The following is a 22,986-nucleotide window of genomic DNA, read 5'->3' as shown; positions in this document are numbered from 1 at the left end:
GTACTAGGGTTCCCTTTTCTCCACATCCTTGCCAGCATTTGTCATTTGTTGATTTGTTGATGGTAGCCATTCTGACAGGTGTGAGGTGATACCTCATTGTTGTTTTAATTTGCATCTCTCTGATGATCAGTGACTTTGAGCATTTTTTTATATTTGTCTTGGCCATCTGTATATCCCCTTTGGAGAAGTGTCTATTTAGGTCCTTTGCCCATTTTATAATTGGATTGTTTGTCTTTCTTCTGTTAAGTTGTATACGTTCCTTATATATTTTAGATATTAACCCTTTATGAGATGTATCATTGCCAAATATGTTCTCCCATACAATGTGCTCCCTTTGCATTTTGTTGATAGTTTATTTTGCTGTGCAGAAGTTCTATTTTGATGTAGTCCCATTTGTTTATTTTCTCCCTACTTTCCTTTGCCCTAGGACAGTGGTCGGTAAACTGCAGCTCACGAGCCATGGTTTGCCGCTCTGTTGACTAATGAGTTTGCCAACCACTGGGATAGGGGCTTAATCACAAGGAAGAACAACAGCCTGTAATTATTGGAATCGAGAGTCTAGGTCAGTGGTCGGCAAACTCATTAGTCAACAGAGCGGCAAACCATGGCTCGCGAGCCTCAGTTTGCTGACCACTGCCCTAGGAGAGGTATCCATAAACATATTACTACGTGAAATGTCAGAGATTTTTGTGCCTATGGCTTCTTCTAGGATTTTTATGGTGTCACGACTTATATTTAAGTCTTTTATCCATTTTGAGTTCATTATTGTGTATGGTATAAATTGGTGTTCTAGTTTCATTTTTTTGCATGTATCTGTCCAATTTTCCCAATACCATTTATTGAAGAGACTGTCTTGACTTCATTGTATGTTCTTGCCTCCTTTGTCAAATATTAATTGAACATAATGCCTTCAGTTGATTTCTGTTCTATATGCCTGTTCTTTGTGCCAGTACCAGGATACTTTGATTATAGTGGCTATGTAGTATAAATTGACTAGTGTCCTGGTGCACGGGTTTGTGCACATTGAAAAGAAATTAATTAGAAGAAATATTTTAATATCGCTATCCACCCTTTTTCTATAATAGAAGTGTCAACCAAATTCACAATCGACAATGACAGATCAAAAAACACGTGTGCAGTAGGCACCAGCGAGAGCTTTATATGTATCATGCATGTGTGAATCAAGTTAGCTTTTTATATAGAGAGATCAACTTGCTTAATTAGACCTGCTTTCTGATTTAGCTAGACTTTTTCCAGCCCAGTGAAGCACCCCAACTTCTCTTTCAGGTAATTGTCAGCAACACAGCAGTAAATATCAACACGAAGCAGATTATTATTGTAGACCACGCAGGGAGAATAAAGGGTAAAATATTTAACTGTAGCAGTGTTTGACTATATTCTGTTCAGTGAGAAAACCTGAAGTCATTTTCAAGTTCCACTATTTCTTACTTCTTTTCAGTCAGGTCAAGTTTCTAAACTCTCAAAATCTCCGTTGTCTTGCTAATGAAAAGAAAATAGGATTCTATTGAGTCTCCTATCTACCTACTCCAGGACTTCTGTGAGGATCAAATGAGATGACACATGTGAAAACGCTTCACAGACATTTGGTTAAACTGTAAAATGTTTGTACCTGGCTATAAAGCAAGTCAGGTTCCTGCACTGAAGAACCTCCAAGGAGTCTAGTCGCTAGGGAGAGGAAGCCGGGCGTTGCTATGTGACGTCATTACCCGACACCCACAGCACCCGTTTCTGGGCTGGGCTGGGCTGTGGGCAGCATTTTGCGCAATGGGGTCTTGGCAGCGTTGGCTGCGATTTGGTGGGGTGTCACTCCAGGGTGGTGGTGGGGCCTGTGTCCCACTTGGGGGAAGCCGAGTGTTGGTTTGCTGGCACCAGGTCCATGGTGCCGTTTATTTTTAAATGGGCAGTGCGCATCATGGCAGCTCCTGTGTCCCCCTAGTGGTAAGTGCATGCCATAGCTACTAGATAGTTCGTCTGCCCCCTGTTGGTCATTACACATCATAGCTACAGGTTGGAGGGAAAGACCGGCACTTAGCCTTTTATATATATAGATACCTGGTATTGTGATTTCTCCAACTTCGTTTTTCTTTCTTAAGCTTGCTGCAACTATTCAGGGTCCTATATACATTTTTGGAGTATTTGTTCTATATCTGTGAAATATGCCATTGGTAATTTAATAGGGATTGTATTAAAGCTATAGATTGCTTTGGGGAGTATGGAAATTTTAATGATGTTAATTTTATCAATCTATGAACACGGTATAATCTTCCACTTGTTTATATCTTTCTCTATCTCTTTTTTCATCATCCTGCAGTTTTTTAAGTATAAGTCTTTTACCTCTTTGGTTAAGTTTATTCCTAAGTCTCTTAGTTTTTTGTTGCAATTGTAAAAGGGATTGATGTTTAGTTTCTCTTTCTGAGAATTCATTGTTGGTGTATAAAGATGCCATGGATTTCTGGGTGTTAATTTTGTATTCTACTACATTGCCAAATTCATTTATTTAATCTAGTAGTTTTTGGTGGAGTCTTTAGGGCAGGGGTCCTCAAACTTTTTAAACAGGGGGCCAGTACACTGTCCCTCAGACCGTTGGAGGGCCGGACTATAGTTTAAAAAAAACAAACTATGAACAAATTCCTATGCGCACTGCGGGCCCAGGACGAGTGGGCTGCTAAGCAGGACAGGCAGCAGCACCCGGCGGGCTGGATAAATGTCCTCGGCGGGCCACATGTGGCCCGCGGGCCGTAGTTTGAGGACCCCTGCTTTAGGGTTTTTTATGTACAATATCATGTCATCTACAAATAATGAGAGTTTTACTTCCTCTTCAATTTGGATGCCTTTTTGGTTTCTTCTTGTCTGATTCCTGTGGCTAGGACTTCTAGTACTATGTTGAGTAAGAGTGGTGAAAGTGAACATCCCTGTCTTGTTCCTGTTCTTAGGTGAAATGATTTTAATTTTTCCCCATTGAGTATGATGTTGGCTGTAGGTTTGTCATATATGGCTGTTATGTTGAGACTAGAGACCCGGTGCATGAATTTGTGCACCAGTGGGGTCCCTCAGCCTGGCCTGAGGGATCAGGCTGAAACTGGCTCTCGGACATTCCCTGAGGGTTCCCAGAATGCATGAGGGTGCAGGACAGGCTGAGGGACCCCACTGGTGCACTATTGGGGCCAGGGACGCAGGAGGTTGGCCAGCTGGGGAGGGACCGCTGGAGGGCTCTAGGGCATGTCTGGCCTGTCTAGCTCAGTCCTGATCGGCTGGACCCCAGCAGCAAGCTAACTTACCAGTTGGAGCATCTTCCCCCTGGTGGTCAGTGCACGTCATAGCAACTGTTTGACTGGTCAACTGTCTGACCCCTGGTGGTCAGTGCACATCATAGCGAGTGGTTGAGCAGCCTTAGCATATCATTAGCATATTACATTTTGATTGGTTGAATGGAAGACCCAACGACCAGACACTTAACATATTAGGTTTTTATTATATAGGATATGATCTCTCTATTCCCACATTGCTGAGAGTTTTTATAAAAAATGGGTGTTGAATTTTATCTAATGCTTTTTCTACATCTATTGATATGATCACGTGATTTTTGTTTTTAGATTGTTTATGTGATGTATCACACTAATTGATTTGCAAATATTGTGCCAGACTTGCATCCATGGGATAAATCCCACTTTGTCATGGTATATCATCTTTTTAATATATTGCTAGATCTGATTTGCTAATATTTTGTTGAGGATTTTAGCATCTAAGTTCATCAGGGACATTGGTCTGTAATTCTCTTTGTAGTGTATTTATCTATTTTTGGAATTAGGATAATGCTGGTCTCATAAAAAGAGGTTGGAAGTATTTCTTCCTTTTGGAGTTTTTGGAACAGTTTGAGGAGGATAGGTGTTAGTTGTTCTTTGAAGTTTTGGCAAAACTCCCGTGTGAAGCCGTCTGGAGCAGGATTTTTGTTTGCTGTGATTTTTTTTATTACTGCTTCAATTTCCTCAATTGTTATTGGCCTATTTACGTTTTCTGATTTTTCCTGATTTACTTTTGAAAGATTGTATTTGTCTAGGAATTTGTCCATTTCATCCATATTGTCCAACTTATTGACATATAGTTGCTCATAGTATTTTCTTTTAAAAAAACTTTATTGTTGAAAGTATTACATAAGTCCCCTTTTCCCCCCCGCATTGATCTCTTCCCTCCCACCCCAGGCCCTCCCCACCCTATATCCTGTGTCCATGGGATATGCATATCCTGTATAATAAAAGCCTAATACACCAGTTGTCCCCTCGACCAGGAGTTTGACCAGGAGTTTGGCCAGGGGGTGGGGCCGGTTGGCCAACTGCCCGAGACCCCTCCCCCGATTGGCCCCTCCCCGACCGGTGGCAGCAGGCAGCCGGGGGAAGGAAGGCCCCGGCTGGCTGCCAGCAGCCGCTAGGGACCCTACCCATCCAGAAATTTCATGCACTGGGCCTCTAGTATGCATATAAGTTCATTGGTTGATCTCTTCCCACCCACCCTCTTCTGCCTTCCCTCTGAGGTTCCACAGTCTGTTCCATTCTTCTATGTCTCTGGGTCTATTTTTTAAAATATATTTTTATTGATTTCAGAGCAGAAGGAAGTGAGAGAGATAGAAACACCCATGATGAGAGAGAATCATGGATTGGCTGCCTTCTGCAAGTCCCCCACTGGGGATTGAGCCCACAACCTGGGCATGTGCCCTTGGCCAGAATCAAAGCCGGGACCTTTCAGTTCGCAGGCCAACACTCTATCCACTGAGCCAAACCAGCCAGGGCTCTGGGTCTATTTTTGTTCATCAGTTTATTTTGCTCATTAGATTCCACCTCTGAGTGAGATCATGTAATACTTGTCTTTCTCTGACTGGCTTATTTCACATCGCATAATACTTTTCAGGTCCATCCATGCTGTTGCAAATGGTAAGAGTTCTTTCTTTTTTATAGCTGCACAGTATTCCATTGTGTAAATGTACCACAGTTTTTAATCCACTCATCTGCTAATGGGCACTTAATCTGTTTCCAAATCTTAACTATTGTAAATTGCACTGCTATGAACAGAGGGGTGCATATATTCTTTCTGATGAGTGTTTTGGGTTTCTTAGGATATATTCCCAGGAGTAGGATCACTGGGTCAAATGGGAGTTCCATTTTTTTTTTAATATATTTTATTGATATTTCACAGAGAGGAAGGGAGAGGGATAGAGAGCTAGAAACATCGATGAGAGAGAAACATCGATCAGCTGCCTCCTGCACACCTCCCACTGGGGATGTGCCACAACCAAGGTACATGCCCTTGACCGGAATCGAACCCGGGACCCTTCAGTCCGCAGGCTGACGCTCTATCCACTGAGCCAAACCAGTTTCGGCGGGAGTTCCATTTTTAATTTTTTGAGGAAACACCATACTGGTTTCATAATGGCTGTTCCAGTCTGCATTCCCACCAGCAGTGTACTAGGGTTCCCTTTTGTCCACATTCTCGCCAACACTTGTCATTTGTTGTTTTGTTGATAGCCATTCTGAGAGGTGATACCTTGTTTTTTTGATTTGCATCTCTCCGATGATTAGTGACTTTGGCTCATAGTATTTTCTTACAGTTCTTTGTATTTCTGTGGTGTCAGTGTTACTTCACCACTTTTGTTTCTGCTTTTATTTATTTTGGTCCTCTCTCTTTGTTTCTTGATGAGTCTAGCTAATGGTTCATCAATCTTGTTTATCTTTTCAAAGAACCAGCTGTTGGTTTCATTCATCTTTTTTATTTTTATTTTTATTGTCTGTGTAATTTATTTCTGCTTTAATCTTTATTACTTCTGTCCTTTTACTTATTCTGGGCTTTTCTTTTTGTTCTCTAATTCTTTAAGTTGTAGGGTTAAATAGTTTATTTTTCTTGTTTTTTGAGGTAAGCCTATAGCGCTATGAGCTTCCCTCTAAGGACTGCTTTTGCTGTATCCTAGAGATTTTCGGTTGTTGTGTGTTCATTTTCATTTGTTTCCAGGAAGTTTTTGGTTTCTTTCTTGATCTCATTGGTAACCCATTCATTGTTTAATAACATGCTATTTATCCTCAATGTGTTGAATATTTTTGAGTGTTTTCACTGTAGTTTATTTATAATTTCATTCAATTATGGTCTGAGAGGAAGCTTGATATGATTTCAATCTTCTTGAACTTGTAGAGACTTGTTTTCTGTCATAATGTGTGGTCTTTCAGAATGTATAATTTGGGGTGATACGTTTTATAAATGTCAATTAAATCCAACTAATTCAGTGTGTCATTTAGAGTCACTGTTTCCTTGTTAACTTTTTGTCTGAAAGATCTATCCAGTGATGTCAGAGGAGTGTTTAATGTATTGTTGTCAATCTCTCCCTTAAAGTCCTTTAGAATTATTTTTATATACTTAGGTGCTCCTAGATTGGGTGCATATATATTTCCTACCATTACATCCTCTTGTTGGATCGATCACTTTATTATTATGTAGTGGACCTTTGTTATCTCTTGTGATGGCCTTCATTTTGAAGTTTATTTTGTCAGATATGAGTATTGCTAACTCAGCTTTTTTTTTCATTTCCATTTGTATTGAAAATTTTTTTCCATCCTTTCACTTTCATCATGTGTGAGCCTTTTCTTCTGAGGTGGATCTCTTGTAGACAGCATATAGGTTGGTCATGTTTTCTTTCCATTCAGGTATCCTAAGTCTTTTGATTAGAGCATTTAATCCATTTATATTTAAGGTTATTATTGATAGTTACTTATTTATTTCCATTTTAATTTTTTATGCCTATGTTTTTCTCTCTCTCTCTTCTTCTCATTACAGCAATCACTTTAACATTTATTGCAGTGCTGGTTTGGTGGCAACAAACTCCTTAGGCTTCTTTTTGTCTGGGAAGCTCTTCATTTCACCATTTTGAATGCTAGCCTAGCTGGATATAGTAATCTTGGTTTCAGACCCTTGCTTTTGATTACCTTGAATACTTCATGCCATTCCCTTCTGGCCTGTACAGTTGCTGATGATAAATCAGCTGGCAGCCTTATGGGAGTTCCTTTGTAGGTAACAGATTGCTTTTCTCTTGCCACCTTTAAGATTCTCTCTTTGTCTTTAATTTTTGGCATTTTAATTATAACGTGTCTGGGAATGGGCCTGTTTGAGTTCTTCTTGCTTGGGACTCTCTGTGCCTCCTGAACCTGTGTGACTTTTTTCTTTATTATGTAAGTTTTCTGCCATTATTTCTTTTTTAAAAAAATATATTTTATTGATATCTTACAGAGAGGAAGGGAGAGGGATAGAGAGCTAGAAACGTCGATGAGAGAGAAACATCAATCAGCCGCCTCCTGCACACCTCCCACTGGGGATGTGCCTGCAACCAAGGCACATGCCCCCGACTGGAATCGAACCCGGGACCCTTCAGTCCGCAGGCCAACGCTCCATCCACTGAGCCAAACCGGTTTCGGCTGCCATTATTTCTTTAACCACGTTCTCTATCCATTGCTCACTTTCTTCCCCTTCTGATACTCCTATTTTGAGAATATTGTTACATTTCATGTTGTCCCACAGCTTTCTTATGCTGCCCTCCTGTTTTTTGTTTTTTTCTTTTTGGTTCTATGATTGAATGATTTTTTTCAATCCTGTCTTTTAATTCACTGATCTGATCCTTGGTCTCCCCTAATCTTCTGTGTGTTCCTTCCAGTGTGATATTTACTAGTGCTGTGTCATTCTTCATAGTTACTATATCTTTTTTCATGCTGTTGAGCATCCTTGTCTTTATTATTCTGTGTTCTACGTCTGATAAATTTCTTATCCCCATTTCATTTAGCTTTTCTGGAGAATTCCTTTGGTTTTCATTTTGGGGCTTGTTTTTTTGTCTCCACATTTTGGCTGCCTAATTGAGCTTGTGTCTGTGTATTAGGTAGCTCTGCTGCAACTCGCAATCTCTAGTGCAGGATAGTGTCAAATGATGTTTCTGACTGGCCCTGAGTACCCTTTTTGGAGCCATCACCAATCTACTGCTTGTGGCTCCCTCTGCTGGGGATGAATGCCTTGGGAAAGGATCAAGATTTGTGCAGCAAGGCCTGATTTTCCTAGCCCTGGGCCCTGGACTGGATCAGGAAAGACTCAGAGCCTCCAGAGACCCGCCTCTGTCTATAGTCTGATGGTTATTCAGTCTTGATTAGTCTCTAGCTATTGACCACAGGATGGGGCAAGAGGTTTTCCAACAGAGTGGGGCAACTGCGTCTGGCTATAGGCTGATTGTTATTCTCAGTCTCTTAATGGGCCTCAGAAACTCCACAGGGTGCAGTAAGGGGTTTTCGAAGAGGGTGGGGCAATTGCTTCTCCCCCAGGCAAAAGCTGCCTGCATGGTGAAGGTCTGCAGGAGAAAGATGTCCTCTGCAGTATGAGGGAATGACTCAGCACAGGAAACTGGGGTGGCTGCCTTCCGAGCTCTAACCCCACAGCCCCTAAACATGGCTTCTGCTCACACAATTCCAGTCTACTCTGTCCTCCCTCTGTCAGATTCCAAGGTGAGTGGCTGCACACAAAATTTTGTATGTTGGCTCTTGAAGAGGGTGCCTGCATTTCCAGCCATCTCTCCCTGGCAGATAGCAACTCTGCTGCTTTTCACAGCCAGATGTTGTGTGAGCACCTTTCTCAGTTCAATGATCTGGGTTGGGGAGCCCAGAGTTCTCAGTGGGAACCCCCCACAGCTGAGATATCCCTCCAGAACTTTAGCTGCTGTCTGTGGGAGCTCAGCAAGCCCTTTTGAAGTCTCTATGCAGTCTTCAGTTCCTGTCCTTCATTTTTAGGGTTCTCTCCAGCTAGTCTTCAGTTGATCATTCAGGATGGTTTTTCTGTATTTTAGTTGTAATTCCAGTTTGGTCCTGGGAGCATGTCACTGCTCATCCTTTTTTTAAAAGAATATTTTATTTATTTTAGAGAGAGGAAGGAAGAGACGGAGAGAGAAACACTGATATGAGAGAGAAACATCAATCAGCTGCCTCCTGCACACACCCTGACTGGGGCCAGGGATCGAACTTGCAACCCTGACCAGGAATCAAACCCAAGACCTTCTGGTGCATGGGATGACCCTCTAATCCACTGACACACTGGCTGTGCTGTGACATTTAAAAAAAATGTTTATATGACACAGTTTTACTCTCAGCTCCAAAGGTGGGTCATCTGATAAATTAATTTTGCTAATCCTTAAAGAAAATCTTCAATGCCCATATTCTAACATCTTTCATAGCTTCCTCTTTTTGTTCTATTAACGTAAAAAAAAAAAAACATGGAAACCTGTAAAGAATTTTTGTGAGTTTATTTGAGCCAAACTGTCGACATATGCCGGGAAGCAGAACCTCAAGGAGTTGAGATAATGCTCCGGAGAATGGCGGGTTACATCTGTATTTATACATTGCAATCAAAGGAGGGACATAGGTGGGTTACATGAAATTCATTGGTGATAGATTAAGGAGGTGGGATAAAGCAAAGCAGAGGAAACCCCTGGGATTTGATAAAAAGTAAAATGATGGACACATACTTAGGTGGGTGCAGGAACAATTAACATGATAATGGAGGAATTTGTGGCATCTGTCCTGGTGCCCACCACATTTGGTTGTGCCCAGGCGCTCCAGAAAAAGGGAAGTTACAAGTTACCCAGACATTTCAAGGGTATGTTATCATAGATGCAAAAAGACAGATAGGCTCAGTTAAGGTAAAGGTTGACCTTGTCAGTGAAGATACTGGCCTAGGATGTAACTGTCCACCATAACTGCGTTTAGTTAAAGTTTAATTTCAGACCATCTTTTGTGGTTACTTTAGGTCTCTGACTTTGCAAGACTGTCATGCAGGCCTCCCCTGAGCTTGTCAGGTCAGCATGTGGCCCCTTTCGTCCACAGTTCCAACTTTCCCATATGCATCAGTCATAGAGGGCTTTTTCCCAAAGGCATATAGAGACTACTAAAAACAAAGCTTCCCTGTCTGCCCTTCCTCCCTCTTAAGAGGTTTGCATCAATGTGAATCTTTTGCCTTTACTGACTCATGTTGCCATTTCTCTACCATGACAGTGTCTCTGTTCTCTTCCTTTGCATCAGGTCAGCAACAGCCCATTGTCAGAAGAGGCTGTCCTGGGATTTGAGTATGGGATGAGCATTGAGAGCCCTAAGTTACTGCCCCTCTGGGAGGCTCAGTTTGGTGATTTCTTCAATGGTGCCCAGATCATCTTTGACACGTTCATCTCTGGAGGTTGGTTTTAGCATATGGGTGTATAGTGGATGCATGATGCTAGTAGCCTTATTGGAGACAAATGAATGAAAAGGAGCTGTAGCTGCTTTTGACACTCCTTGTACCACAGATCCTGGGGAGAGTTGGGGGTTGCCCTATCATCCACTGGGGCATGGCAGCTATCAGAGTTAAATAAACTGAGTACCACTCAGCTGCTATGCAGGGAGCACCTTCCCTTCTGTGGGGGAATGTGTTTGGCTATAGGAAGCAGGACATGTACCTACCAGGTCTAAGTAGTTTTACTTTCAGATCTACTCTTGGGGTTTGTTGATTAGCTATGACATTAATCACAAGCAGGGAATGGTCACATAGTTGAGGATTTGTGAGCAGAATGAACGTCAATCTTGAAAATCTGCTTCCCTCAATCCAGAAACACTCAAGTATCTGAACATTGGAAATTGTGCATCTTGATCATTTTTAATCATTTATAAAAGCAGGACCTGCTTACTGTAAAAATTCAAAGTATATAAAGTACAAGTATGAGTCTCCACCACATGCTGACCCCGTTTTGGGGGGTAAGCACTCTTGGATTATGAGTGTGCACTATAGATCCTTCCCTTGGTTGTGTTACTCTGTGTCTGTGTAGTTGTGAGTAAGAAACATGCCAAGCAGTGTCATTCCAGTAAATGTAATTTAAAATAAAAACAATAATAAAAAAGAAACGTGCCTTAAGGAAACTGGACTTTGACATGTCCAGAGACTGTTCTAAAGTACCTGTGTCCTGACCTTGAGGACAGTGGCCTGTGTTGTCAGGGGTTCTGTGAGGGAAAAGTAGGAGCTGTCCAGTCTCGGTAAGAGTTGTGCCTGAGTGGATTCAGCATGGCCATGCTGTTCTGGGAGCCGGATGGTTACTGTTGAGTTTGTGTTCCACTTGCTAAATAAATCCCAATATGAACCATTCCAGGGTTTCAACTGGTAGGATGGATATTTTTTCTCCCAACTATGGTGTAACAGTGCTGGACAGTACATGTAATGAAAATGGTTCTAGTGGGTCAGGCAGCTAACATTTGTTCCTCTACCTAGATCAGATCAGACCTTTCATTTCTGCTTCACAGAGGTCTCACTCCCTCCTACTATTTTCCAGGAGAGGCCAAGTGGCTCCTCCAGAGCGGCATTGTGATTCTCCTGCCCCACGGGTATGACGGGGCTGGACCTGACCACTCCTCTTGTCGCATAGAGCGTTTCTTGCAGGTATGTCCAATGCCTTTTTTATTCCCAGGAATGTTTTCATGATTCTGAGGGGCTCTGAACTAGAATTGCCTCCTGCAGGTACTTAATGTGTGCCTTAAACTGTCAGACATTATAGTATTTGAATAAAACAGATTTAATGCCCTGGAAGTGGCAAGCCTGGTGGCCTCGTTGCCTCCACTGAGCTCTGTAGTGGCTTCTGCTCTAAATTTTGCCTTTATTTTCCCACCAGGGTTGCTTATGCACACCCTCTCTCCAAATCAGAGGGGATTAGTAATAATTGTCAGGATTTTGCCCCTTTCTTTTCTCTCCATTGTTTCTGGAGTGGGGTTAGGAGCCATGTCTTAGCTTTTTGTTACACCAGGGTCTTCTGAGATTTAATTCATTGTCCTCAACTTTTCAACCTTGTTAGCTGCTTTTGATTTTGTTTTGTCTTTAAAACAAACTAACAGCCCTGGCTGGTTTCGCTCAGTGGATAGAGCGTCAGTCTGCAGACTGAAGGGTCCCAGGTTCGATTTGCGTCAAGGGCACATGCCCAGGTTGTGGGCTCGATCCCTAGTAGGGGGAGTGCAGGAGGCAGCCAATCAATGATTCTCTCTCATCATTGATATTTCTCTCTCTCTCTCCCTCTTCCTTCCTCTCTGAAAATAATAAAAATATTAAATAAATTTAAAAACGTTTAAGCAAGTCGTTCTAAAAAAACAAATCGAACTCTTGTGTTTATTTCATTAGAAGAGTGGGATTATGACACCATCTTAACTCCACAGTAATCAGAATCTGTATTTTTTAAAAGGTCCCCTTCAGATGCTCCTTGAAATTAGCTGTGTTTGGAAACAACTGTGTTAAAATATGCAGACTCAGGCAAATGGGGGAAGCCTCGGACCTCTCCTTTGGTTAATTCTTCATAGGCTGTAAATTTACTTTCTGGTATTATCTGTAATGGAGGGAAATATTTTTTTCTCACCCTTGAGAGCCCTGTGGTCCCTTTGGAGAGTAGATGTTATGATTGTAGGCGATGATCTGAACATTCTCCTTTCTTTCATTTCTGTCCCAGATGTGTGACAGCACAGAGGAGGGGGTGGACGGGGACACCGTGAACATGTTTGTGGTACACCCCACGACTCCTGCTCAGTATTTCCATTTGCTGAGGAGACAAATGGTCCGGAACTTCAGAAAACCCCTCATTGTTGCTTCTCCGAAGATGTTACTCAGGTTCCCGGTAAGTGGGAAATGCTGGTTGGAAGCCTTTCTTCTCTCATCATTTTATTCTGTTGTTGTTTTTTTTTGTATCTAATTATAGTTCTAAATTACAGAAACATCTATTTAGTTTTAGTTGGCTTTGCTTTTCTAAAACTAAATCAACCTATCACACACACCTCTCTCTCTCTCTCTCTCTCTCTCTCTCTCTCTCTCTCTCTCTCCCCCCTCTCCCCGCCCCCCCCTCCCCCGCCCCTTTCAAGAATAACTGGTAATATAAGTAGCTCTCAGTAATGCAGGACAGGATAGCAGATATTACCACACTGGTATTCTGGTCTGAGAGGAAACAATTTTATAGAAAAAGTTTAAAAGTCCAAATGGTCTACTAGTAAACACTACTGTGTTGATGGTAGCAACTTGGGAATTTAGAGCATTTTCATGAAAGGGAGTGGTGTTACTCATTGACTTTTGTTTACATTTTTCCTGTTAAATGATTTATCACAGGTAGAGGCCTGTTTCAATAAGCACAACATCATAACAGTATAGCTTATTGTACACTGCTTTAAAAGTATACATTTTTTAAAATGTACATTTTCTCTTGGTTTACCTGAACTACGTGTTAAGTGCACAATATATTTTTAAATAACAAATATGCTAGTTTTCAAATGGCAGAGTTCAAGCTAATAAATACTAATAAGCATTTATTTATCCTGTCTGCTATACTTTTTTTCAATTTTACATGAGAATCTTAATTAGAATGAACATTAAAAAAAACTTGCATTTATTTGGATGCTACAGCTGAGGTGAAATACAGGTAAGTGATTTATGATATGGCTGTTCAGGACTATCTTGTGCTTTGCACAAAGGTTTGAGAGTGTAGATTTGGAATTGAGGGGTATTGAGGAAAGTTGCAAGTGACTTGCTTTCACAGGTTGCAGTTTTAAGCATTGCCTAGCCTTTGGAGAGGAGAAGGAGTAAGGAGATACTCTCATAGTCAGCACTTGTGTGATCCTAGAGCAGCCGTGGGCAAACTACGGCCCGCTGGCCGGATCCGGCCCTTTCGGCTGTTCTATCCGGCCCGTGGAGCCGAAAGAGCGGAGGGTTCTCTTGCTCTCCCCTCTGCTCCTTTACTTTGAATTTATATTAGTTCACACAAACACTCCATCCATGCTTTTGTTCCGGCCCTCCGGTCCAGTTTAAGAACCCATTGTGGCCCTCGAGTCAAAAAGTTTGCCCACCCCTGTGAGTGAACTGAACACCTCCTTAAATTTTGCACTCCAGGCACCTCACCTGTTTTACCCTAGTTCTGACTCTGAGGGTCAATATCAAATGCAATGATATTAAATGTAATGTATGTGTAGTATCAAGTATTAAGTGAACTACTAGAAATTGTATTGAGAATCTTTTGCTATTTGAAACTGAGAACAATAGTTCATATTCTGGCCCTAATGTTTTACTCCTTGCCCCAAGTCTAATATGTAACTTATCCTATAATACCAACAGCTATACTATAGATTTTAAAGTGAAAAACTACTCATTAAGTAGTCAAATATCTCCTTAAACATATAAATTCTTTTATTAATTGAAAATGAGTACGACCATTATTGAATTCTGATTTCCTCCTGAAAATTTGATTATTGGTACACATGATCTATTAGAATATAAGTCAACCCTCTCTTTCCATGGTCTATTCAGAGATGACTTGCCATGAGATAAACATGACTCAGGGCTATAGGGAGTTTTTTGTCAATTGGTACCTAAATCCCACTCCAGTTCTGAATCCCAGCTTCTTTTGTTTCTAGTCCTTCCCAGTAGGACTGATGAAGGGATATGGTTCAGAATGGAGAAAGATCACATTAATTAATAATAAGACTAGCTGAATAGTTAATATTAATTTTTAAAGTTATATCACAATATCCCAGCATCAATGTTGCTCCCCAAAATGGCCTTGCAAAATGCCATATACCCATTTGGGACTAGACTATAGGGAAACTAAATGATAGCAAAAGGGATCAAATCTCTAATCTTGGCTTCGTCAGTTTTGTACTCTAAGTTCTTTGCAACAAGCATTTATTTAAATTGAGCTCATTAACATTTTTTTTTTATCACAGAAATATTCACTTCTTGTTCCTACTTGTTCTGACTTATAGGTTTCATTTAAAACTTATAATAAGAAACTTAAAGAGAGAAATAGTTGCCTTGGCTTCTCTGTTTTGGTTCACAATATAAATCTATAAAATGTTGCTTCTAATTCCAAATAATTAAAGCATACTTTTTATTAACAATAAAGTTGTATGATCAAACTGAAACTTGGATTCTTAAAGTTTTATTGTGGGCACCAGACAAAAGGCAATCTTACCTAACCTCAGAAAAAGAATTTATTCTGAAGTATTCAGAATTAAATATTTCTGTAAAGCTATTGTATTTATTAGTACATATGTTTACCTATGTTCTTAGGTGAGAATTTTGTTACTACTTCTTGGCAAAGATCCCTTATACTAGTAAGTAAAAGCATCTTCAGCTCCTTTCAACTGTTTGATAGATTTATGGCTTTTCCCCTACTCCTTAGGCAGCTGTATCAACTCTTCAAGAAATGGCACCAGGAACCACATTCAGACCGGTCATTGGTGATTCTTCTGTGGATCCAAAAAAGTAATTTGATGTGTATTTCTGTTTTCAGAGTTTTAATTGTTGGGAGAACTAGCTCATGTTAAGGAACCCAAAGAGACCCAAATCTCCTCCTTCTTAATATAAGTCTTTTAATTGAGCGAGGTAGGAGTTAAAATATGCATGGAAGAGTGAACTTTGGAGGCAAATGTTGCTAAAGAAGGCTTGCCAGGGCATTGTATATTTCTGAGCCCAACAACAGAGCCCCACTGCTTTATTAGTGAAGCCTTTAAATCTATGTGGTCTCCCCTTTCTTCTGATAAAATTCTTATTTTGAGGTATTTCTCTCTCATCCTACTGTCCCTTTTCTACCAAACAGTGTTAAGAGTCTAGTATTCTGCTCTGGCAAACACTTCTATGCCTTGCTGAAGCAAAGAGAATCTTTGGGGGCCGAGAAACATGCATTTGCTATTATCCGAATAGAGGAACTCTGCCCATTCCCATTGGACTCATTACAACTGGAGATGAGCAAATACAAAAATGTTAAAGGTAAAGGGTTCTTTGATTTGAAATATCTGCATGTGAATGTTTTCTTTGAACTATCTCAAATGAAAAGAGGTTATGGGGCAGTGAGAGATATTAGAAAACTAGAGGCCCGGTGCACGGATTTGTGCACCAGTTGGGGTCCCTCGGCCTGGCCTGCTGGGATGGGGCCAAAACCGGGGATCGGGCTGAAACTGGCTCTCTGACATCCCCCGAGGAGTCCCAGATTGTAAGAGGGCGGTTCTTGGGTGACGCACCCTGGAATCAGGCTCCCTTCTCTCTGGTTCCCAGTACATCACCTGAGAACTGCAACTGCCATCACCGCAGCTCGGCAGCTCCTGTGTTGAGCATCTGCCCCCTGGTAGTCAGTATGCATCATAGCTACCAGTCGGAGCGTCTGCCCCCAGGTGGTCATTGCATGTCATAGCTACCGGTCGGATGGTCGGATGGTCACTTAGGCTTTTATGCATATAGATTGGATCTCATGTAATCTAGAAATATGAAAATAATACTTCTAGAGCCAGTGTCTTCATGTCTTTTGTGGTGTTTCTGACAGTCTCCCCTTCTCTCATCTAAGGTATCTAATTTCTTGAGAGTTTGGAGGGAATCACTATCATTTATGACAAATCAACTATAATTGTAAAAGATAAGCCTTTCAACAAATGAAGTTAGAATAATTGGATATCTTATGCACCTTACACAGAAATTAAATCAAAATTGATTATAGACCTAAATATAAAATGTGAAGTTGCAAAACTTCTAGAAGAAAATGGAAGAAAATCTTTGTGACCTTAAGTTGGGCAAAAAGTTCTTAGTTATAACACCAAAAACATGTTCCATAAAAGAAAAACTGGACTTTATCAAAATGAAAACCTTCTGCAAAGAAAATAAAAGGACAAGCCACAAGGTGGGAGAAAGTATTTGCAGGTAGATATCTGGCAAAGGACTATCCAGGGTGTTTAAAGAACTGTTAAAACTCAACAGTAAGAAAATATATAATTAAATTTTTAAAGAACTGAATAGGCACTTTACCAAAGAACTAGATGGCAAATAACTATATGAAAAGATGCTCAACATAATTAGTGATAATGGAAATGCAAATTACGTTAAAATGAGATATGGCTACATACCTATTTGAATGGCTAAAATGAAAACAAAACAACAAACTGACAATATCAAATGATGATGAGGATGAGGAGCAACTGTAACCCTCATTCACTGCTGGTGGAAATGCAAATTGGTTCTGCCATTGTGGTACACAGTTTGTCAGTTTCTTATGCAGTCACACACAGAGTTACCATACCACCCGACAGTCCCACTCCTAGGGGTTTACTTACCAAAGAGAATGGAAAGCATGTCCCCAGAAATATCTGCATGTGAATGTTTGTAACAGTTTTATTCAGAATTGCCTTAAACTGGAAACAAACAAAATGTCCTTCCACCATGAGTGACTAAACAATCTGTGGTACATCCATACTTGAGGTCATACTACTCAACAACTGTATGATTTTATTTATCTGACATTCTGGAAAAGGTAAAACTGTTGGGATAGAGGAAAGATCAGTGGTTGCCAGAGGCTGGGAGTATGAGAAGGGCTTGAGTAGAAAGGGACAAGATGAGGGAATTTTTTGGGTTGATAGAATTGTTTAGTATCATGGTTGTGCTGGTGGATACATTACTATGTATTTGTAAAAAAAAAAAAAGACACTATGCCATGTTGGAAAAATATGTATGTGTGTAAATATATGTATATGTATACATATATATGTATATGTATACATATATACACATACATATAGTGTGTGTGTGTGTGTGTGTTTATGTTGTATATGTTTACTTGAGGTACTGAAATGGATTTTCTTCTTTTATAGATTTTATCTGGAGTCAGGAGGAGCCTCAGAACATGGGTCCATGGTGTTTTGTTTCTCCAAGGTTTGAAAAGCAGCTGGCCTGCAAGGTACTATCTCTGCCTCTCATAGTGTTCTTGTATCTTGCTTTTCCTGGAGTGCCAACAAATGGTTTTATCCCCTACTATCAATCCAATTCTTTTAAATATAAACTGAAATATAAAGTCTAGTTTTAGGCTGTTCTTTCAAAATAAAATGCTGAGTGTTTATCAATCTATGTGCACATAGTAGTAGCATGTAAAAACAAAAAGTGACTGTACTTAGAAAATAAAAGCCCTTACCTGTTGACTGCTTTCCCAATAGCCTCCTCAGCATTCTTGTCCTAAAGGTCAACATCCAAGCCACGGGGGAACTGAGTGATGAATAGGCTTGTTTTACAATATGGGAGTAGAGATACCCAATGATGCTTGTTCCAGACCCATCCACACAGCAGCGATCCCTTACAGGCCAAATTCTTCTTAATTATGCTGTAGGAAGGGGAAAAACAATAAGAAGAGCAATTGTGCTTCTGTTTTATCTTTCTATTCTGCTTAAATTAGAACTCTGTTCACTCATTTGATACTAGTTGGCTAGGCCCAAATAATTTTCACATGTAAATAACTCTAATTTAGGAAACTACAGCTAAAACCAACTAAAAGTTACTGAAGAATAGAACAAATTTGAGAATTTATATTCCCTTATTATGCCTGGAATTTTGTTGCTTTTTAGTTGTGACAATCTATTCTATGTAAGTCATTATTTTTCCAAAAAGGTGATTTATGTTAAACAAGCTAAGAGAAATACAGGCCCCTGCTTGGGTGAACTGAGCAGAGTTCTGATTGGGTCACAGTGTCATTTTATTTCTTTTCTGCTCCAATGACAGCTCCGCCTTGTGAGCCGACCACCTTTGCCAGCACCTGCTGTAGGAATTGGCACCGTTCACCTGCAGCAGCATGAAGATATCCTCACCAAGACCTTTGCTTGATGATGTACTTTGAAGAAATACAACTTCCTGTTAAGGAAATTGCCATAAAAAGAAAGGCCTGCTTCCTCTACTCTCCTTTTTCCATTAGGTAACATGAAATGTCTGCGTTCCTTTAGATGCTGGGACTGATTAGGACAGTTTAATCTGGAAAACGTGGAATAGCAATGGAATCAATATATAAATCAGACAAGTAACTTTTATCCTTACAAATTCGATCGTGTTACAATTTGGTTAGATCTGAGAGTTATAGAGCTAGGTCATAATCAAGTTTTTTCAGATTCCACTCTTTCTCATTAACTGTATATGCCCAGGAAAGTTCTTTAGCTTGACTTTATAGCTACATATAAAGTACCTCAACATTACCTCTAGATTTATTTGATGCATGTCACTTTCATTAGTTTTCCCCTTCTTTATTCAAAGTCAAATATTTTCATTTATGTCGGTTTTGGTGTAGTCTTCCAGCCACTGTGAAAAATGTTTCACTAGACACTGTGGCAATACTATATTATTTCTGATTTCTGATTTCAAGATAGTTGTTTTACCCATTGTCCTTAAGCATATTAAATACAAATCTCTGGGTGTGATCTTTTAGCATAGTTGTACTAAGTGAAGGAGTTTTGTTTTGTTTTTTTAAATACGTTTTTATTGATTATTTTTTAGAGAGACAGGAAGGCAAGAGGGAGAGAGAAACATCAATGAGAGAGAAACATTGATCAGCTGCCTCCTGCACAACCAGGCATGTGCCCTGACTGGGAATTGAACTGACAACCTCTTGGTGCATGGGATGATGCTCAACCACCTGAGCCACACTGGTGGGGCAAGCGAAGGAGTTCTAGGTACAATGAAATTGGTTTGTGGCCTGCCTTGCCATAGTATCTTTCTTCCCTAAATTGTTCTTGCGGTGATATTTCAAATGACTTTGGATGTCTGATAAGAGAATTTCAGCCCCTGGTTAATCAGTCTTGCCTTTAAAAGTCCCTGCTGCAGTGTGATGTTTAATTGCGGTGTTTAAGGTGCACTTTAATTTTGACAGCAGGAACTTCCCAACGCCAGGTGCTTGGGAGTTTCTAGGGATCACTAACCCACTCCCTTATTCTGCAATTAAATGGTACTGGGAGCATAACTAAACAGCAGCAATCTGTGCAGCTTTACATGGCTTGGTGCTGCAGAAGCTCTACCATTGACCATTCTTGTGATACTTTTTCTCAGAAATGATGGTGGAAGTTCTGGGGCACTGGAATGCCCTCTTCACTTTTACTGGCAACTGGTAATATTTTTCAGAATCAATGTATAAGTTGTTCTGGTCACAGCAGTAGATTTGTGGTTCATATCTTACATATATGCATTAGTGCATTGACAACATTTCTGTAGTATTCAGATCCCTTTTATTCCTATACACCATAATGCTTCCTTTCTGTGTCAAGCCTTATAAATCATGTAATTTGGTGCCACTCATGTAAATCACTAAAATTACAGAGGTCTATTTAATGAGAATGGTTAACAGTATTGTATATCAAACTAGTAAAAAATAAAAGCCCAGTGTCATTTTCAGATCTCTTGGTTTCTTAACTTAAAAAATTTTAAAAGTGTAAGACAAAAATGAGAGGGAAAACTAGATATTTTTCTTAGTTTCGTGTCGATCTCTTCAAATTTCTAACTTTATACCTCAAAAGTCTGTTTATGGTATCTTGTTACATCTTCTCCAACTTGAGCCATGAGCTGTGTACCTCATCCTCACTCTCAATCACTACAGCAATATGGGCCAGCATTTTGAATTTCCTTGCAGGAAGAGACCATTTGAAAAATTCCAAATCAAATGCTCCCATGATAAAATATTAGATTAAAAACATAGTAAGGTAAAATAAAATATTTTACTTTATTCCTTTTTAAATTTTGATATGACTTTTGTATCCCATTTATATCTATCAATGCTAAATTTCATAGTCAATGAAGATTACAGCTCAAATTGGGTATTCAGTGAATAGAATGACACATTATTCTTTGTGAAATAAAATTTTATTCCTTATAAGACCATTTGGTTCGGTTTTTCTATTTTCCATACATATACTATAAGGAAGCATGCTATATTCTAAAACGTAGCCTTTTTTAGTCATACTGTATTACTTTTAAAGTTTTATTATTTTTAAAAACTTCTTTTATTTTTTTTACGTTTTTGTAAGAGACATATTTATAAAGGAAATCTCCATTTGTAAGGATGTCTTTCTATCCATTGTTTTGGTGCATCTAGGTCAGTGGTCAGCAAACTCATTAGTCAACAGAGCCAAATATCAACAGTACAACGATTGAAATTTCTTTTGAGAGCCAAATTTTTTAAACTTAAACTTCTTCTAACGCCACTTCTTCAAAATAGACTCGCCCAGGCCGTGGTATTTTGTGGAAGAGCCACACTCAAGGGGCCAAAGAGCCACATGTGGCTCGTGAGCCACGATTTGCCGACCACTGATCTAGGTTAACACACCTTTGTTGTTGTTGTTTTATTTTTATTAAATCTTTATTGCTGAAAGTATTACAGAGTCCCCTTTTCCCCTCATTGAACCCTTCTAGCCTGCCCCCACACCTTGCCCCAGGTCTTCACCATCCTATTGTCTGTGTCCATGGATTAACACACCTTTGAAATGCCTCTCTTTTTATTTTTTTTATTTTATTATTTTTTAAAAATATATTTTATTGATATTTTACAGAGAGGAAGGGAGAGGGATAGAGAGCTAGAAACATCGATGAGAGAGAAACATCGATCAGCTGCCTCCTGCACACCTCCCACTGGGGATGTGCCCGCAACCAAGGTACATGCCCTTGACCGGAATCGAAGCCGGGACCCTTCAGTCCACAGGCCGATGCTCTATCCACTGAGCCAAACCGGTTTCGGCAAAATGCCTCTCTTTTTAGACCCCTCATAAGGGTAACCAACCTCAAGTGAGCACATAATTTTAGCTATCCAGTAATGCCTTTCTAGACATTTCCCCGCCTTACTTCCTCCTACTCTCACATAATCTTCTTTACATTCCCCCATTAGTTCCAATTGTATTTAAAGGGATGCAGACTTCCCTACCAGAACTCCAGTTGGAAGGCAGTTCCCGCCTGGGTCCTCGCTGGTGGGTAGGTGCTGTTGGACATGGCCTCCAACAGGCCCAGGGGAAGCGGGAGGCGCAAGAGGACCAAGTTCAGCAAAAACCAACTCCAGGTTCTTATTGAGGCCTTTGAAAAGGACCCATACCCTGATATCACTGTCCAAGAACTAGCCAAGCAAATCCAGATTCCTCATTCCAGAATCCAGGTATGGTTTCAGAACCGGAGAGGTAGACAATCAAAGGACTCCCAGAGGAGGCCCTGTCTGGAGGCAGATGCTGCGGCTCCCGGATCCCGCCAGGATGCATTCCCTGCCCTCCCCTCCCTCCCCCGCCCCCGCCACCAAGGCCTCCAGGGCCTTTCCCCCCCCACGTGGCTCCAGGTCGGAACTCTCCAGAGCTATGCCCACCGATTCTCCTGGGGGGGCGGAGCATGCTTCTGGGCCAGCAGTCCGCTGGGGGCACGCTGGTATGCTGGTCGCCAATGTGGCCTCTCCCGACCTGGAGACTCCAGCCAAGGCACTGGGGGAACCTTCGGGGAGTTTCCATCACTCTCCGTCTTTGGGATTCAGCCGTTCAGCTATGGGTGCATTTCCTGCTCCCCAACAGCCCTTCCAGGAAGAAGCTGGTGGCGTAGACACTCATCTGGGGGACCCCAGGCCGCTCATATATGGGGACTGGGCCCTTCAAGGGCAGGGGCAGCATTTTCCTTCTGATGGGCAGCAGCCATGCGGGGGGCTGGCAGCCTCTACTTGCTCCCCAGCAGCCACTGTCCCAGCAACCTGGAGCCTGGAAGCAGCCACCCCTGCCCCCTTCAGCCCAGGAACACTGGCTGGATCCTGCTGAGACCAGATGCCTCAAGGAGGAGGAGGAGCCCTAGCTGTCTAGCTCAGTGGACAGACTGCGGGCTAAAGGGTCCCAGGTTTGATTTCTGTCAAGGCCTTGTAATTCGGTTGCAGACTCAATCTTGTGGGAGGCAAAAAATTGATGTGTCTCTCTCACACTGAAGTTTCTCTCTTTAAAAACTTCTTGACTGAACAATATCCTTTTCAAGAAATTGAGGAAATATGGTTTAAAGAAATTGGGGATTACATAGGAAGTCACAGATTTAAGAGTGAAAACATTCAGGTCTTGAGGTTCCAAAAGCTTTACCTACATTTGGATATATCAGGATATTTGGTTTTCATCTTCAGCTTCTCAT

General features: G+C 40.9%; 1 protein-coding gene across 1 annotated transcript in view; it reads left to right on the top strand.

The window, feature by feature from the left end:
* DHTKD1 (dehydrogenase E1 and transketolase domain containing 1) overlaps window positions 1-21,225 on the top strand; it is a 70,123-nt gene extending 48,898 nt beyond the window's left edge. The window contains exons 11-17 of the mRNA XM_080660061.1: window positions 10,104-10,254; window positions 11,378-11,484; window positions 12,536-12,700; window positions 15,248-15,330; window positions 15,665-15,834; window positions 17,700-17,785; window positions 18,598-21,225. Coding sequence (XP_080516187.1) covers window positions 10,104-10,254; window positions 11,378-11,484; window positions 12,536-12,700; window positions 15,248-15,330; window positions 15,665-15,834; window positions 17,700-17,785; window positions 18,598-18,699 — 864 coding nt within the window. The 3' untranslated portion in view covers window positions 18,700-21,225. The remainder of the gene's footprint in view (window positions 1-10,103; window positions 10,255-11,377; window positions 11,485-12,535; window positions 12,701-15,247; window positions 15,331-15,664; window positions 15,835-17,699; window positions 17,786-18,597) is intronic.
* The last annotated feature ends 1,761 nt before the right edge of the window (window positions 21,226-22,986 follow it).

Source organism: Plecotus auritus, assembly GCF_963455305.1.
Source record: "Plecotus auritus genome assembly, chromosome: 1".
NCBI classification, from domain to species: domain Eukaryota; kingdom Metazoa; phylum Chordata; class Mammalia; order Chiroptera; family Vespertilionidae; genus Plecotus; species Plecotus auritus.
This window is presented reverse-complemented; position numbering and strand designations above follow the sequence as displayed.